General features: G+C 37.2%; 1 protein-coding gene across 7 annotated transcripts in view; it reads right to left on the reverse strand.

Annotated features, from left to right (window-relative positions):
• The window catches only part of UBE3A (ubiquitin protein ligase E3A), a 117,490-nt gene that overhangs the window by 53,295 nt on the left and 47,519 nt on the right, over positions 1-16,676 (reverse strand). For all 7 annotated transcript variants that reach the window (XM_062205023.1, XM_062205022.1, XM_062205020.1 and 4 more), the window contains one exon: positions 1,708-2,009. In XM_062205023.1, the coding sequence (XP_062061007.1) occupies positions 1,708-2,009 (302 nt within the window). The remainder of the gene's footprint in view (positions 1-1,707; positions 2,010-16,676) is intronic.

Genomic DNA, 16,676 nt, shown 5'->3' on the forward strand with positions numbered 1-16,676 from the left:
GCAGTGGAGGATGGCCCAAGTGCTTGGGCCCTGCACCCGCATGGGAGACCAGGAGGAAGCACCTGGCTGTTGGCTTCAGATCGGCGCAGCGCGCCAGCCATAGCAACCACTTGAGAGGTGAGCCAACGGAAGGAAGACCTTTCTGTCTGTCTGTCTCTCTCTGTGTAACTCTGCCTGTCAAAAAAAAACACATTAAACCAAGTTTCCAGATATATGTATAAATTAGTTTAAAACCATTACAATTAAATATTCATAAAGTTTGTGTATCGATAAAAAAATATATTCTACTGAGAACACATTAAATGAAGAGATATTTTTATAAATTTACTTCTATATTTTGTGATATGGAAGTGTGTGTCCCTAAAAATACTCAATCTATAATATAATTTTGCATTTAAGAAAATTTATGCAAAAGCAGAGTTTGGGGGAAACAACTCAGCAACAATACAACACTGTAACTAGAGCTAACAAATATGATGATGAAATAAAAACCTCCTATTACAGTTGAAGCATCTTTAATTCCTAATAGAAATACACTATAGTAAATACTTAACACTGAAAGAAAACAAGAGGAAGAGACAAGAAATAAGGCCAAAACTTTATGTAGTTGAGCAACAGAGGCAGGAGTATAAAGACTAGGAGAACCACACACTAAGCACCTCTAAGATGGGAACAAATTAAGTACACTCCTCCAGAGGGGGATGCATTTAGCTTTGCCAGTACATTCTACATTCAGTTCCTATTAGATTGTAGGTGCAAAGTTCCTGGGCAAATATATATAAAGGCAGTCTACACAGCTTTCACGTTGTATATCCTGCCAACATTCACCTATTTTTCATAGTGTGTGAGCTAATTTACAATATGAAACTCTATCTTGAGCAACAAAGTTGTATAAATTTATGAAAACAGTTTTATTTGTGGAAACAGAAAATACAACCCAATTCTACTTCACTAATTCACTTAACATGGATTCAAATGATGATACTGAAAATTTTAGAGGCATTCTCTTACATATGTCTTAGGTAAAAAGCCTTCTGTCTTAAAACGCAGTTGCCTCTGTTGCTGTTCAGCCTTGCCAATCATTTAGAAATTTGATTCCTGGGGCTGGGCGTGGTATAGCAGATTAAGCTGGTGCCCTCCATAAGCACCAGTACTGAGTGGCAGCTGCTCAATTCTGATTCAGCTCCCTGGCTAATGTGCCTGGGAACGCAGTAGAAGCTGGCCCAAGTATTTGGGCCTCTGTCACCATGGGAGATCCAGTTGGAATTCTGGGCTCCTGTCTTCAGCCTGGCCCAGCTCTGACCATTGCAGACACTAGGGAGTAAACCAGTGAAATAAAGATCACTTTTTCTGTCTCTCCCTCTCACTCCACTTTTCAAATAAATAAAATAAATCTTAAGCAAAAAAAAATTGACTCTTATTACTAATATTCATTACCTTCACTGTGAGGGGGAAAAAAGCTTGGAGTTTAGGATTGGTAGCTTTAAACATTTTGAAATCCACAGATAGGCCTTTTCATAATGTGCACTTTCCATGATTTTTTTTCAAGATTATTGTACTTCTATCCTTTTACCATAGCAAAAGATCGGTTCTACTACACTGTGATGTCTTAATGACACCCATTATGGGGCAAAACAAAATGCGCACATTTAAATCTGCAATATGGTTTTCCATCAACAATTCTCAATTAAAACTAAAACATCTTACCTTTAAAATCAATTCGAGGTCCTTTTCCTTCCTTCTTATTCATTTTTATCTCAGAGTTGTTAGGGGCACCTTTCGAGTTCTCAAGGTAAGCTGAGCTGGCTCCTTTCTTGGAGGGATGAGGATCACAGAGTTTTGCATTAATCTTATAAAGCTCAAGGGCTTTAATAGCTGCTGCATTGTTATCCATACGATGAAACGTTGGACAGGAAGCACAAAACTCATTCGTGCAGGCCTCATTTCCACAGCCCTCAGTTAACTGATGGTAGTAGCGTTCTATTAGATGCTTTGCAGCTGCTCGCTTCCTGTACCAAACATTCAAACAGTAAGCACAGTGATTAGTACAGCTCTCAGGTACAAAGCTCAACAAATCATCATGGCAAAAGTTAGTAAAGCACTGAGGCAATAAATCTGTATATTAAGATGATATGTAAAAGAGATCTACTATTTACTCACAACTTTTAACTACTGATACAATTGATAAATATTTTCAAAGAGACCATGATAAAGAATGGCAATGCTTATTGAAAGCACTGCTTTAATAATAGTTTCCTTTAGTTAAAAAAGAAGGGACTTGATGTTATATGTGGTTAAACTGCTTAGCACATTTTGTTATTTTATCACCTAAAAACTAGCACCATGAAAATGAGGGTTCATTAAAAGCATCAACCCAGTCTTCCTTTAACTAATCACAATTTTATTTCTACAGTTCATAAATACTTGATTTGCACTTAACACAGAATTTGTATCTAAATAAAATAATTTTTCCCAATTATCAACCATATGGGACATTTAAAAATAAATTTACAGATGAAATATCAGAAGTTAGTGCTATACTGAAAGAAACAGGCTCCACAATAAACTTATAAACTCAAAACTTATCATTAATCTCTTCATTAATTCCTTCTCATAGGAACATGTAATCTTTAAGTTCCTTTTGGGCAAAGTCTAATATTCCTCTTACTTTGTGAACTTAAAGTACATTCCAGCAGAGCTACTGAGAATACTGAGGAAGGATTATTTCATCAAGAAGTTGGGCTACATAATCCATTAATATGGTTTATTCAACTCTAAAATGCGACTAACTGATGATATGATATCATAATTTAAGTAGTCTACTGAATTCAGAGAAACTAATTTATAGGTTTTCGGTCTGGTCCAAAATTCACAAGCATAGGAATAAAAACTATCAAGAATCAAATATCTTAAAAAAAAAAGAAAGAAAAAGAATTCACCTAATTCTCTAAAGAGTTTTTCAACTATCTAAAACATAACAAATGGCCAATAGCACTAGAGTTTACATCTTGTTAATCAGGAGAACTCAACAAGATGGAAATTCAGTAGATAATGGACACAAGTCCAATTTTTTCTCAAAAGAACACCAAGATAGACAACAAAGAGTAATCATTCAAACACATTCAAGCCATTCTGGTGCTTATACTTTTGAAATGTTCCATGCAATGTACCATTCGTTGCATGCAAATGGAGAAGAAAAACCCACAAAGCACACTTAAAAACTACACAAACATGATATAATATTATATGTGGCTACTAACAACCAATTTTTGAATATTAAGAATTATTATTCCTACAAAATAGGAAAATGACAACACATAAAAGAAGTGAAATATAAAAACTAGAACACTTAAAATATATATTGTTATTCTTCAGTAAAGAAGGGGATTTCCCTAATAAGAAAATAAATGAGTATTTCTTTTCTGAAAGTAAATGAATAACAAGCACCAAAACCCTCAAAAATGGGGGCTGGGATTGTGGTGTAACAGGTTAAGCCACCACCAGCAACACGGGCATCCCATGGGTGCAGGTTTTAGTTTCAGCTGCTCCACTTCCAACCCAACTCCGTTATTGTGCTTGGGAAAGAAGGGTAAGATGGCCCAACTCTTTGGCCCCTGTATGCACATGGAGATCCAGATGAAGCTTTTGCCTGGCCCAGCCCTGGCCTCTGTGGCCATTTGGGTAATGAACCAGCCGATGGAAAATCTCAATCTTGAACTCTCTATCTCTATAACCGTGCCTTTCAAATAAATAATTTTTAAAAAATCAAAAATATAACTATCACATTAATTACAGATTTCAGTTATGGAAAATAAAAATTACACAAGGATCTGGGGAAAAATCAGCATGCTCAACAAAAGGGTATTATTTAAATGACTTGGTATGAATTCAAACAATAAATAAAAAATTAGCAATATCTAAATTTGGCAAAAAAAGTCTTCCTAATCACTAAATTGACAGAAGTCAGTCACAAAGTAGTAGGTTATTATTTCAAAGTGTTAATAGTCATTTTTATCTGGATGTCATGATTTTTAAAAATTCATCCTTTTTGTATTTTTTTCTATGATAAGCACATTACTAGTATATTAAAAGTTAATCAATATGAACAGAGAAAAATACAGCAACTTCAAAACTTCATTTGAATCACCCCAAAATTTACCAAAGTATCTTCATGATTTTAAAAGTTTACCAGTCAAAATACTATAGCTATTTTTCTTAATAAGAACTATCACATTTTGTCCTAAAATAACCAAAAAATCTCTCATATACATAAAACTTCTATACACAATGAATAAAGAAGTATGAACAGTAAAAATACACTAAGAAATTAGAACATCTGTGCTAGGTGTTGTCAGAGATGCTTCTAAGTAACTAAAATTCTGAGCAAGTAATTCTCTAAGCCTCAATTTTCTCATCTCTAAGAATCTTTTCATTGGTTTTACATTATAACTTATTCTAGTAACAGGGAGGTGATCAAGAAACCAGCAGAAGTGGTTAATGACATTAATGACCAACTGACAGGCACTCTGACCTACACCATCTCATGACCTTGAGGATTATCTTCACTCCATAGCCAAAGAGAGACACCCCCCCCCAAAAAAAAAAAAAAAAAACACCTCAAGAAATCAAATCAAATCTTATATCCAGATTACAAAAAGGTAAGTACAGAACCAGTACGGTTCAAGATTAGTTCAAACGTTTCCCAGTATCAGAGTCTAAGTTGCTTCCACTATATTGTTCTAGAAATGCAAATTCACTTCAAAATAGATGCTTTTTGACACTGGAAGTAATAATATCTATGGGGGAAAAAATCCACAAATAATGTGCATCTGAAAAAAAGTACAAAACCTTCCAATAAATCGTAATTTGAATCTCATATGTATACAAAGAACCTGGTACCATAAAAGTACACTAAGTATCTTGAGGAAATGTTACCATTATACTCTGTAAAGTAATGTATTTCTAATTTGTTGAAAACCTATGTGCTAGGACTTTATATTCAAATTTTAGCTAGCAGCAAACCTAACAGTAAAAAGATCTTACTCCAAGGCCAGGCTACCTAAGTTCATATGCTAGATCTGCCTTCTACTATGTGATGGTAAATTAATTAATTAACTTTTCTGTGTCTTAGTTTCTTCATTATTAAAACGGTAGTATAGTGAATATAATAATCATGGTCTGAAAAACCAAATGTGTTAATACACATAAGGTAATTAGAATACCATCTGGTACATACTAAGCACTATGTAAGTGTTAACTGCTATTATTATAATTATCATCCTCACTAGTACATGAGTTGGCAATATTAACTTAGTAGTGCTCAGAAGAATTATATTAACAAATCACGCAATCTAATAAAAGATCTGAATCCAGGGCTGATTCCAAAATTTCAGCTTTTAATACTTCTAAGAGGAGATTTAAAAGTAACCCTTTAAACTGGTAATGTTTCTCTGTCGCCAGTTTACAAACAGCATCTACATGATGAGGATGAAAAGGCCACGCCAGAATCTCCATGTTACTGGAGAAACAACCATATTACACATTATTCTTTGTTTTCTTACCCCAATGACATTTTGAATATTTAAGTGTAACCATATCACCATCTAATTTACAGTATATGAAAATATTAAATCCAGAACATATTTTGGAAACTTTTTACACTAAAAATTTTTGATAACTTTCATGATTAAAAGTAATTCCTGTAGAAGATGCCAAATTCACCTATTACTTGTATTTTAATACCTCAGACACAGAATTTTTTCATTCTTAAATGCAGTCATTTGGGGAATCAACCAGAGGACTGAAGATCACTCTCTGTCTCTCCCTCTCACTCTGTCATTCAAATAAATACAACTTAAAAAAAAAAAAAAAAGATGCTGTTTGGGCACCCGCATACCACCCAGAGTGACTGGTTTCGTGCCTATGCTTTAGAAGGCAGCAGTGATGGGTCAACTACTCAGGTCCCTGCCATCCAGTTGGGAGACCCAGCCAGTTCTTGGCTCCTTGTTTCAAGCTGGGTCAGACCCAGCTATAGCAGGCATCTGGGCAGTGAGTCAGTGGGTGGAAGATTTATGTGAGTCTCACATCAATATTTTTAAAGATTATAATCAACAAAACAAATATCTAGTTCTTAAAAATGACAAACAAAATTGACTAATTTTTAGTTGATTAATAAAAGAAAGATGACTCAGGGTAGACATCTGGCCTAGTAGTTAAGACAATTGTTAGGATGCCCATATCCCACGAAGGAGGTAACTGGATTCAGTTCCCAGCTCTGGCTCTTGATTCCAGCTTCTTTCTAGGTGCCTAGTAATCACTGGTGATATCGCAAGTAGTTAGGTTCCAGCCACTTAAGGGTAAGATCTGAAATGAGATCCTGTCTCTTGACTTTGGCTCTTCAGCCAATGTGGGCATTCAGAAAATGAACCAGGGGATCCTGCATAAATAAACAAAAATTTTTGAAGACTCCTATAAATAAATAGAGTTGAAAACGTATGTTACTGACACCACAGAAAGATAAAGGATCATTAGAGTATAAGGGCAAATAAATACTAACAAATTTGGTAACTTGGAAGAAATGGTCAAATTCTTGGACACATACACATTACTAAGATCTAGTCATAAAGAACTAGAAAGCCTGAACATAACAACAAAAAGGAACGAGTTTGAATCAGCACCAAAAAGTCTTCCAGCAAGGCAAGGTCAAGGATGAGACTGCTTTACTGAATTGTTTTCCAACATATAAAGAATTAATACCAATTTTTAAGATTCCAAAAAATTAAAAAATTTTTCTGAACTCCTTATATGAGATCAGCCAACACAATGCCAACACTATGGGGCCGGCACTGTGGGTAAGGCCACTGCCTGCTGTGCTGGAATCCTAAATGGTTGCTGGTTCGAGACCGGGCTGCTCCACTTTTGACCGAGAGCTCTGCTAAATCCTGGGAAAGCAGAAGATGGCCCAGGTCCTTGGGCCTCTGCAACCATGTGGGAGACTAGAAGAAGCTCCTGGCTCCTGGCTTAAGATCAGCCCAGCTACAACTGTTGCAGCCATTTGGGGGGCGCAACAGAGCATGGAAGACCTCTCTCTGTCTCTGTCTCTCTCTGCCTCTCTCTAACTCTGCCTTTTAAATAAATAATAAATAAATCTTTAAAAAAAAAAAACTGCAGGAGGACAAGACAAAAAAACAAAGACAGCTGCACTCAATGTTTTTTTATGAAAACAGATGCAAAAACCCATAGCAAATATTAGCAAACCAAATAACCAAATTCACCAAACACATTGAAAAAAAAAAAAAAAGATTACACATCATGATAAGGAAGATTCATCCCAGGAATGCAAGCATAGGTAAACATACACAAACCAATAAATGTGATACATCACATCAACAGAACAAAGGGGAAAACGGGATGATCATCTCAATAGATTCACACAAGGTATCTGATAAAATTCAACATCAATTCATGATTAAAAAATCTGAACAAATTAGGTACAAAAGTAACATATCTCAACATAATAAATGTCATATTTAACAAGTCACCAGCTATCATCAACAAGTACAGGGAAAAATGGAAGACTTATTACAGAAAGTCAGGAACAAGACAAGGATACCCACTTCTAGCAATTTTACTCAATTTAATAAGGAAGTCCTAAACATAGCAGTTAGACAAGATATAAAAACGGCATCCAAACTAGAAAGGAGAAAGTCAAATTGTGACTGTTCAGTTAACACAATATACATACAGAAAACCAAAGAATCCACAAAAAACTATCAGAACTAAAGGAACTGAATAAAATTGTACTGCAAATTCAATAACAAAATCATTAGCATCTCTACAGGCCAACAGCGAATTATCTGAAAACAAAATCAAGAAAACAATCTCATTTACAATAGCTACAGAGAGAAAGACAGAATAAAATACGTAGGAATGAATTTGGCCAAAGAGATGAAAGCTCATTACATGGAAAAGTACCAAACATGAATGAAACAAACTGAAGGGAACACAAACAATAGAAAAAGATCCCCTGTTCATGGACTGGAAAAATAATTACTGTTCAATTGCCTGTACTCACAAAAGTGATCTACACCTTCAACAATCCCTATCAAAGCACCAGCAACATTCTTCATGGAACTAGAAAAAACTCTTAACATTCACATGGAACTCCAAAAAACTCTAAATAGCAAAATAAATCTTGAACAAAAACTACAAGGCAGGAGGTATTATACTGACATAAGAATATACTGCAAAACTACAGTAACCGAAAACTGCATGGTACTGGAATAAAAACAAATAGTTCAGGGCCAGTGCCAGTAAGGCCACCGCCTGTGGTACTGGCATTCCATATGGGCACTAGTTGGCTATTCCACTTCCAAGCCAGCTCTCTGCTATGGCCTGGGAAGGCAGTGGAGGATGACCCAAGTCCTTGGGTCCCTGCAACCATGTCAGAGACCCAAAAGAAACTCCTGGCTCCTGGTTTCAGATTGGCGCAACTCCAGCCATCTGGGGAGTGAGCCAGCAGATGGAAGAACTCTCTCTCTCTCCGCCTCTCTGTAACTCTGCCTTTCAAATAAATAAATAAATAAATCATTAACAAAAAAAATAAATGGATCAAATAGAATAAAAGGCTACAAGTAAACCAACATATCTCTAGCCAACAGATCATCAACAAGGTTGCTAAGAACACATTTGAATCCTCACAACAAATAGTGCTGAGAAAACTGGCTATCTACATGTAGAAAAATTAAACTCGACCTCTTTTTCTCACCATACACAAAAATCAGTTCAAAATATATTAAAGACACTGACGCTAGCATTGTGGCACAAAGGGTTAAGCTACTGCTTGCAATACCAGCATCCCTTATCAAGCTGCTCTGCATTTGATCCAACTCTTTGCTCATGTGCCTGGGAAAGCAGTGGAAGACTGCCCAAGTACTTGGGCCCTTGCTACCCATATGGGAAACCAAGATGGAATTCCAAGCTCCTGGCTTCAGTCTGTCCCCCCATTTTAGGAGTCAATCAGTACATGGGAAGATTCATTGATTCTCTCATTCTCATTCTCTCTCTCCCCCCACCCCCATCTCACCCTCCCTGCAAGTCACAAGTGTCTTTCAAACAAACCAATATTTTATATAAAAAAAGAAATATGTTAAAGACATAAATTAATATCTGAAATAATGAAATTACTAGATGAAAATATAGGAGAAATAAAATTTCAGGTTGTGGGCACAGGCAAGGTGTTGTTGGATCAGACCCCAAAGACACAGGAAGCAAAAGCTGACAAATGGTATTAAATAAAAACTTAAAAACTACACAGAAAATAAGTTAACAGAGTAAAGAAAGTACCTACACAATGGGAAAAAATATGTGCAAACTGTACACCTATCAAGCAGTTAATAAAAAGAATATAACAGGATACTTTCAAGAGTTAATGAAAATGGAATTAAAAGGTAGGCTTATTTTTCTGGAAAAAAACTTGTCTTACAAGAATTTTTCAAGACCTTTTTGAAGATCTTCTCATAATACAGATTTCCAATTTTCTTGCATCAAAATAAACTTATGTTTTAATTCATTTTTCCATTAACTTTTTGAAATACTTCAAGATATTTTGCTCTTACTTCAAGAGCTAAAAGAAACCCGTCAAGCAAACAGATCAATACAATTAAAAGCAGGGAACAGATCTAAATATGATTTTTTCAAAAGATGCAATACAAATGAACAGGTCTAAGAAAAAGTCACACAATCACTAACCATCAGTGAAATGCAGATCAAAACCACAATGACATCACCTTATCCAGTAGGAATGGCTATTATCAAAACACAACTGTTGACAAAAATATGGAGAAAAGGCAACCCTTGCACACTGCAGTGTGAATGCAAATTAGTGCAGCCATTATGGAAAAGAGCATGGAAGTTCCTCAAAAAATTAAAAAAAGAACTACCATATTAACAATTCAAACACTGAATACATTAGAAAGGGAAAATGAAATTAGTCTTTTAAAAAGATACTTGCATTCCCATGGTTTTTTACAGCAGTACTCACAATAGCCAAAAATGGAAATAATCTATGCATTCTTTATGAATACACATAAGAAACTGTGGAACATATACGTAATGGAGTATTTTTTTTTTTAAGATTTAATTGTTTGAAGGGCAGAGTTACAGAGAGGCAGGGGCAAAGAGAAAGATCTTCCATCCACTGGTTCACTCCCCAAATGGCCACAATGGCCAGAGCTGGGCCAATTAGGAGCCAGGAGCTGCTTCGGAGTCTCCCACATGGGTGCAGGGGCCCAAGCACTTGGGCCATCTTGCACTGCTTTCCAAGGCACATTAGCAAGGAGCTAGATCAGAAGTGGAGCAGCCAGAATTTGAACTGGCAGCCATGGCCACTACACCATGGCTGGGGCCCCATTTTTCAGCCGCAAAAAAAAAAAAAGGATACTATCCTGTCCTCTGTGACAACATGGATGGAACTAAGGATACTGTATTAACTGCAATAAGCCAAGACCAGAAAGACAAGCATATGTCATTCATATGCACAATCTTCTAAAGTTGATCCCATAGAAGTTTACAGTATAATGGTGGTTACCAAAGGCTGGGGAGAGTGGGAAAGAGGAGAGATGGAGAATGATTAACAGATTCAAAGTTACAGTTAGATAGGAGACTACTGCACAGCAGAGTTACTACAGGTAGCAATAATGTAATATGTGTATTTGAAAAAAAAAAACTAAGATTTTTGAATGTTTTCACCATAAAGAAATCATAAATATTAAAAAGAAACCTGCTGTAATTTGAACATTACGCAATGCATATATGTACTGAAACAGCACATAGGACCCCATAAATATATACCTAAATATGAAAATAAATTTACTTTTAAAGATTAATTTATTTATTTGAAAGAGTTACATAGAGACAGAGACCTTCCATCCACTGACACTCCCCAGATGGTCTCAACAGCCAGCGTGGGAACAGGCATATACCAGGAGCTTCTTCAGGGTCTCCCACGAGAGTAGCAGGAGCACAAACACCTGGGCCATCATCTGCTACTTTTCCAAGGCCATTAGCAGGGAGCTGGACCAGAAGTGGAACAGCCGGGAAATACTAGCTCCCTTGTAGGAAAGGGAGCTTTCCCTTTCCTTGTGGGAAAGACCGTGGCTTTCCAAAATGCGGGCCCCAAGATTTTTATTTCTTAAATTTCTACACATTTCTTACTCATTAAGAGCAAGGACAGATGCTGGTGCTGAGGCACAGTGGATTAAAGCCCTGGTCTGCAGCGCTGGCATCCCATATGGGCAATGGGTCGAGTCCCAGCTGCTCTACTTCCAATCCAGCTCTCTGCTAATATGCCTGGGAAAGCAGCTGAGGATGGACAAAGTCTTTGGACCCCTGCATCCACGTGGGAGACCCAGAAGAAGCTCCTAGCTCCTGGTTTCGGTTCGACTCAGCTCCTCCATTCAGGGAGTGAACGAGCAGATGGAAGATCTCTCTCTCTCTCTCTCTCTCTCTCTCTCTCTCTTTCTCTCTCTCTCTCTCCTCCCCCTCCCCCCCCCCCCACCACCTCTCTCTGTAACTCTTTCAAAATACATAAAATAGCAGCCAGCGCAGTGGCTCACTTGGCTAATCCTCCACCTGCAGTGCCAGCATCCCATAGGGGTGCCAGGTTCTAGTCCTGGTCGCTCCTCTTCCATCCCAGCTCTCTGCTGTGGCCCGGGAGGGCAGTGGAGGATGGCCTAAGTGCTTGGGCCCTGCACCTGCATGGGAGACCAGGAGGAAGCACCTGGCTCCTGGCTTCGGATTGGTGCAGCGCTGGCCGTGGCGGCCATTTGTGGAGTGAACCAACGAAAAGAAGACCTTTCTCTCTGTCTCTCTCTTGCACAGTCTATAACTCTACCTGTCAAATAAATTAAAAAAGAAATACATAAAAGAAATCTTTTAAAAAAATCAAAGATAGTTCAACATACAAAAATCAATTTAATACATTGCATTAATAGACTGAAGGACAAAAAAAGTATCTCAATTCATGTAGAACATGCATTTGACATATTCAACATCCATGTCTGCCACGTGGGTGGCAGGAGCCCGAGTACTTAGGTCATCCTCCGATTATTTTCCTGGGTGCATTAAAAGAGAGCTGGAATAGAAAGACTCAAGTGACACACTGATATGGGATGCCAGCATCCCAGGCTACAGTTTAACCCTTGGTTTACAACACTAACCCCTCAACTGGCTTAACCCACTGGACCAGAACACCAGCCCCTCAATTCAATTTTGGTACAATCATTATGTGTCAGTTTAAAAAAGTTTTCTTTAAAAGGACAATGTAAGCAAAGAGATGAAAACTCTAAGAGCCAAAAGAAGAAACACTAGATCGGGGGGAAAAAAAAAAAAAAAAAAAAACATTGGAACAAAAATTAAGAAAGCCTTTGATAGACTTACTGTGAGCACATGAAGAAATAACAGCCTGAACATGTATTAACAGAAACTTATTAACTGAGAAATAAATGTAATAAATAGAAAAATACTATAATTATGAGATAACCTCAAAACATACAATATACTTGTAATGAAAATATCAGATGGAAAAGGGGGGTGGAATATGTAAAACAAAAATGACTGAGAATTCCCCCAAATTAATGTTACCAATCAAGTCATAAAATCCACAAAGTTCAGAGAACAATACTATATACTTGGGCATAATAGAGGAAAGTATAGTAATTCAGAGATAAAAGAAAAATTCTGAAAAGGTGGGAAAAATAATTACCTTACCTATTTAGGAAAAAATAAATAAAACCTAAAGGTGCCTTTCTGCAAACAGAGAGCGAAGCGAAACATTAAAATATTCAGAGAAAAATGCCCCAACTTAGAACATGGCAGGTCACCTGTGAAATCAGCCTTCAAAAGTGAATGAGAAACATCTTTTATTCTAGGACAAACAAAAATTTGAGCAATATGTTTTGAGTAAACATGCCTTCAAAAAGGTGTTAAAAGAAGTGCCTTGCAAGAAATATTACTAGATAGAGACATGTATCTGCGTAAAGACAAAAGAAGGAACATAAGAAGGCAAAATAAAATATTTTATTTTTCTTACATTTAATTGACTTAACAGAGAAATGTTTGTTTAAAATACTGTCGGGGCCAGTGCTGTGGCGTACCGGGGAAAGCCACCATCGGCAATGCCAGCATCCCATACGAGCGCCGGTTTGAATCCCGGCTGCTCCACTTCTGATCCAGCTCTCTACCGCAGCCTGGGAAAGCAGAAGATGGCCCAAGTCCTTGAACCCGTGTACCCGTGTGAGAGACCTGGAAGAAGTTCCTGGCTCCTGGCTTCGGATTGGCGCAGCTCCGGCCATTGTGGCCAATTGGGGAGTGAACCAGTGGATAGAAGGCCCCTCTCTCTCTCTCCTTCTCTCTCTGTGTTGACGTTCAAATAAATAAATACTATCAACAGAGTATACAATTATGTGTCCTTTCATGTATATTTTATGTACAAATAAACACACACATATACTATAAATAAAAGAAATGATTAAGAAAATTAAGATTCAGAAGGGAGTATCTATCAATCAATCAATCAGTCAATCGATCTCTATCTAAAAGGCAGAGAGAGAATATTAGAGAGAGAGAGAGAGAGAAATAATCTATCTTCTAGTTACTCCCCAAATGTTAGCAGTCAGGGCTGGGCCACCAGGAACTCCATACAGGTGGGTGACAGGGACCCAAGGAATTGGGTCATCATCTACTATTTTTCTACTTACATTAGCAGGAGGCTGGATGCAAAGAGAAGCAGCCAAAACCCAAGCCAGCGTTCTGATACAGGATGCTGACATCACAAGAAGCAGCTTAACTCGCTGTTCCATAAAGCCAGTCCCTAGAATTATTTTGTTATGTTCTCCCTACACATGAAACAGCATAGGGTTCTTTCAAAGTAGCCTTGGATTACTTGTAAATATTCAAAGCAAACTCTATGTCAATCAGTAAAACAAAATTTTTAAAAGATGACATATTAAGAAAGAAAAGAAACTGGAATCTTTGTAAAATGTTCAATTTAGGGCCAGTGTTGTAGCATAGGGTAAAGCCACTGCCTGCAATGCCAGAATCCCATACAAGCACCGGTTTTCTCAGCTGCTTCACTTTCTGATCCAGATTCTTGCTAACGGCTTCAGAAAAGCAGCTGAAGACGGCCCAAGTGCTTGTGCCCCTAATACTCACATGAAGATCTGAGAGAAGCTCAAAAATCTTGGGGAGGGGAGTGTCCCATTTAAACCATAAGTCAGAAAACACATGGAAGATAAATATATAAACAAAGAACACAAGGACCACAGAATAAGAAATATTAACAAATTTAAAAGACATTAACCCAACTGTCAATAGACACCACACAAAGGTGGTCTAAATGCAACATTTAAAAAGGCAGAAATTATCAATCAAAACATAAGATCCAAGTATATTGTAAACAAGAAACTTACTTTAAACACAGATGCATATAGATTAAAACAGTATGATATACCATACTGACAGCAATAAAAACAATGTAGGAGTAACTATATATAAATCTCAGACTGAGCAGACTTCAAAGAAAGTAAATTTAACCAGGATAAAGAAGGACAATACTCCAAGAAGACAACAATTCTTAATTTTATGCAACTAACAACAGTTACCAAAATATACAAGAAAAAACTGACCAAAGGAGAAAGATGTAAACAAATTATTATAGTTGAAGACTTCAATACACCTTGATGAGAAATGGACAAATTCAGGAGGTAGAAATCAGTAGTTAATTAAATCTGCCAAGATCGATCAAGTGGACTTTACTGATACGTACAGACCAATTCATGCAACAACAGAATATTACTCACAGTCTTAAGGTTACATGGAGCATTCTCCCAAAGCAGACTGCATTCTGGCACACAAAACACACTTTAAGAAATTTAAAAGAAGAGACATCATATAAAATGTCTACTCTAAATCCAAAATGTAATTCAGATAGAAAACAGTAACAGAAAGGTAACTAGAACATTCCAAAATACTTAGATATTAAAAACCATGCTTCACAATTTCAAAAGAACACGATTTAAAAAAGAAACTTCAGGAAATATAAAACTGTTTGACCTGAATGAAAACACAATTTTCAACATTTATGGAACACAGTGAAAACAGTCTTTTAGACATAAAAAATCGACCACTGAAGTATGTATTGTAGAAGATCCAAAAATGCATCATATAAGCTACTGTCTAAGGAAACTAGAAAAAGGGCAGGCCAGCACTGTGGCATAGCTGGTGAGGCCGCAGCCTACAGTGCTGGCATCCCATATGGGCTCCGGTTCAAGTCCTGGATGCTCCACTTCTGATCTAGCTCTCTGCTGTGGCCTCAGAAAACAGTAGAGGATGGCCCAATTCCTTGGGCCCCTGTACTAGTGTGGGAGACCCAGAAGAGGCTCCTGGTTCCCAGCTTCAGATCTGCGCAGCTCTGGCTGTTGTGGTCATCTGCAGAGTGGATCAGCAAATGGAAGACCTCTCTCTCTTTCTGTAACTTTGCATTTTAAATAAATAAATAAATCTTTTAAAAAAAATCCCCACTCTGAAAAAAAGACACTGTCAACAAAAAGAAAAGACAAACCAAAGACAAGGAGAACATATTTGCAGAAGATACATCTGATAGACTATTATCTATAATAATAAATTTAAAAATCTACAATTAAAATAAACCTAACTTTGAAAATAGGTCAAATACCTAAAGGGATCCTTCACCAAGGAAGATAAGCAATTAAGCATGAGAATGGCAGTTAAGCATATGAAAGATATTCCAATCATCTGCCATCTGCCGTGGGGAAATGCAATTTAAAGCAATAATGAGATATCTCTACATACTTTATTAGAATGGTCAAAATCCAGAAAACTGACATCAAATGCTGGTGAATATGGCGATCAACAGAAACTCTTACAAACAACAACAAAAAAATGCAAAATGGTATAGCCAATTTGGAAAAAGTTTGGCCATTTCTTACAAAACTAAATAAAATTGTTTTCATAAAATCTAGCAATCACTCCTTAGTATTAACCTAAGGGAGGTGAAAACTTAAGTCCAGCCAAGAATCTGCACACAGATAGTTACAGCAGCTTTATCATGACTGTCAAATCTCTGGAAACAAGCAAGATAACTTTCATTAAGTGAATGGTACATAAGCTGTGTACCATCTCTGGAAAATGAAATATTTAAGCACTAAAAAGAAGGAAACTAAGTAGTCATAAAACCAGGCCAGTGTTGTGGGGCACTGTGTTAGGCTGCCACTTGTGACACTGGAATCCCATATCAGAATGCCAATTTGAGCCCCAGCTTCTCTACTTCTGATCCAGCTTCCAGCTAATGTGCTTAGGAGGACAGCAGCAGATGGCCCTGTCATCGCTGTTGGAGACCACAAAGGATTCCTGGCTTCTGGCTCTGACTTGGCCCAGACACCACTGTCTATAGATATTTGGGGTATAGACATTTGGGGAATAAACCAGTGGATGGAAGATCCCCAACCTCCCTGCTGTGTGTGTCACTCTGCCTTTAAATCAATAAACTGCCATAAAAAGAACTGGAAGAAATTTGAACACTTATTACTAAGTGAAAGACGTCAATCTGAAAAGGCAACGTATCTGAATGATTCCAAGTATATGACGTTCTGGAAGAG

This window comes from Lepus europaeus, chromosome 11 (assembly GCF_033115175.1).
Source record: "Lepus europaeus isolate LE1 chromosome 11, mLepTim1.pri, whole genome shotgun sequence".
Lineage (NCBI taxonomy): Eukaryota > Metazoa > Chordata > Mammalia > Lagomorpha > Leporidae > Lepus > Lepus europaeus.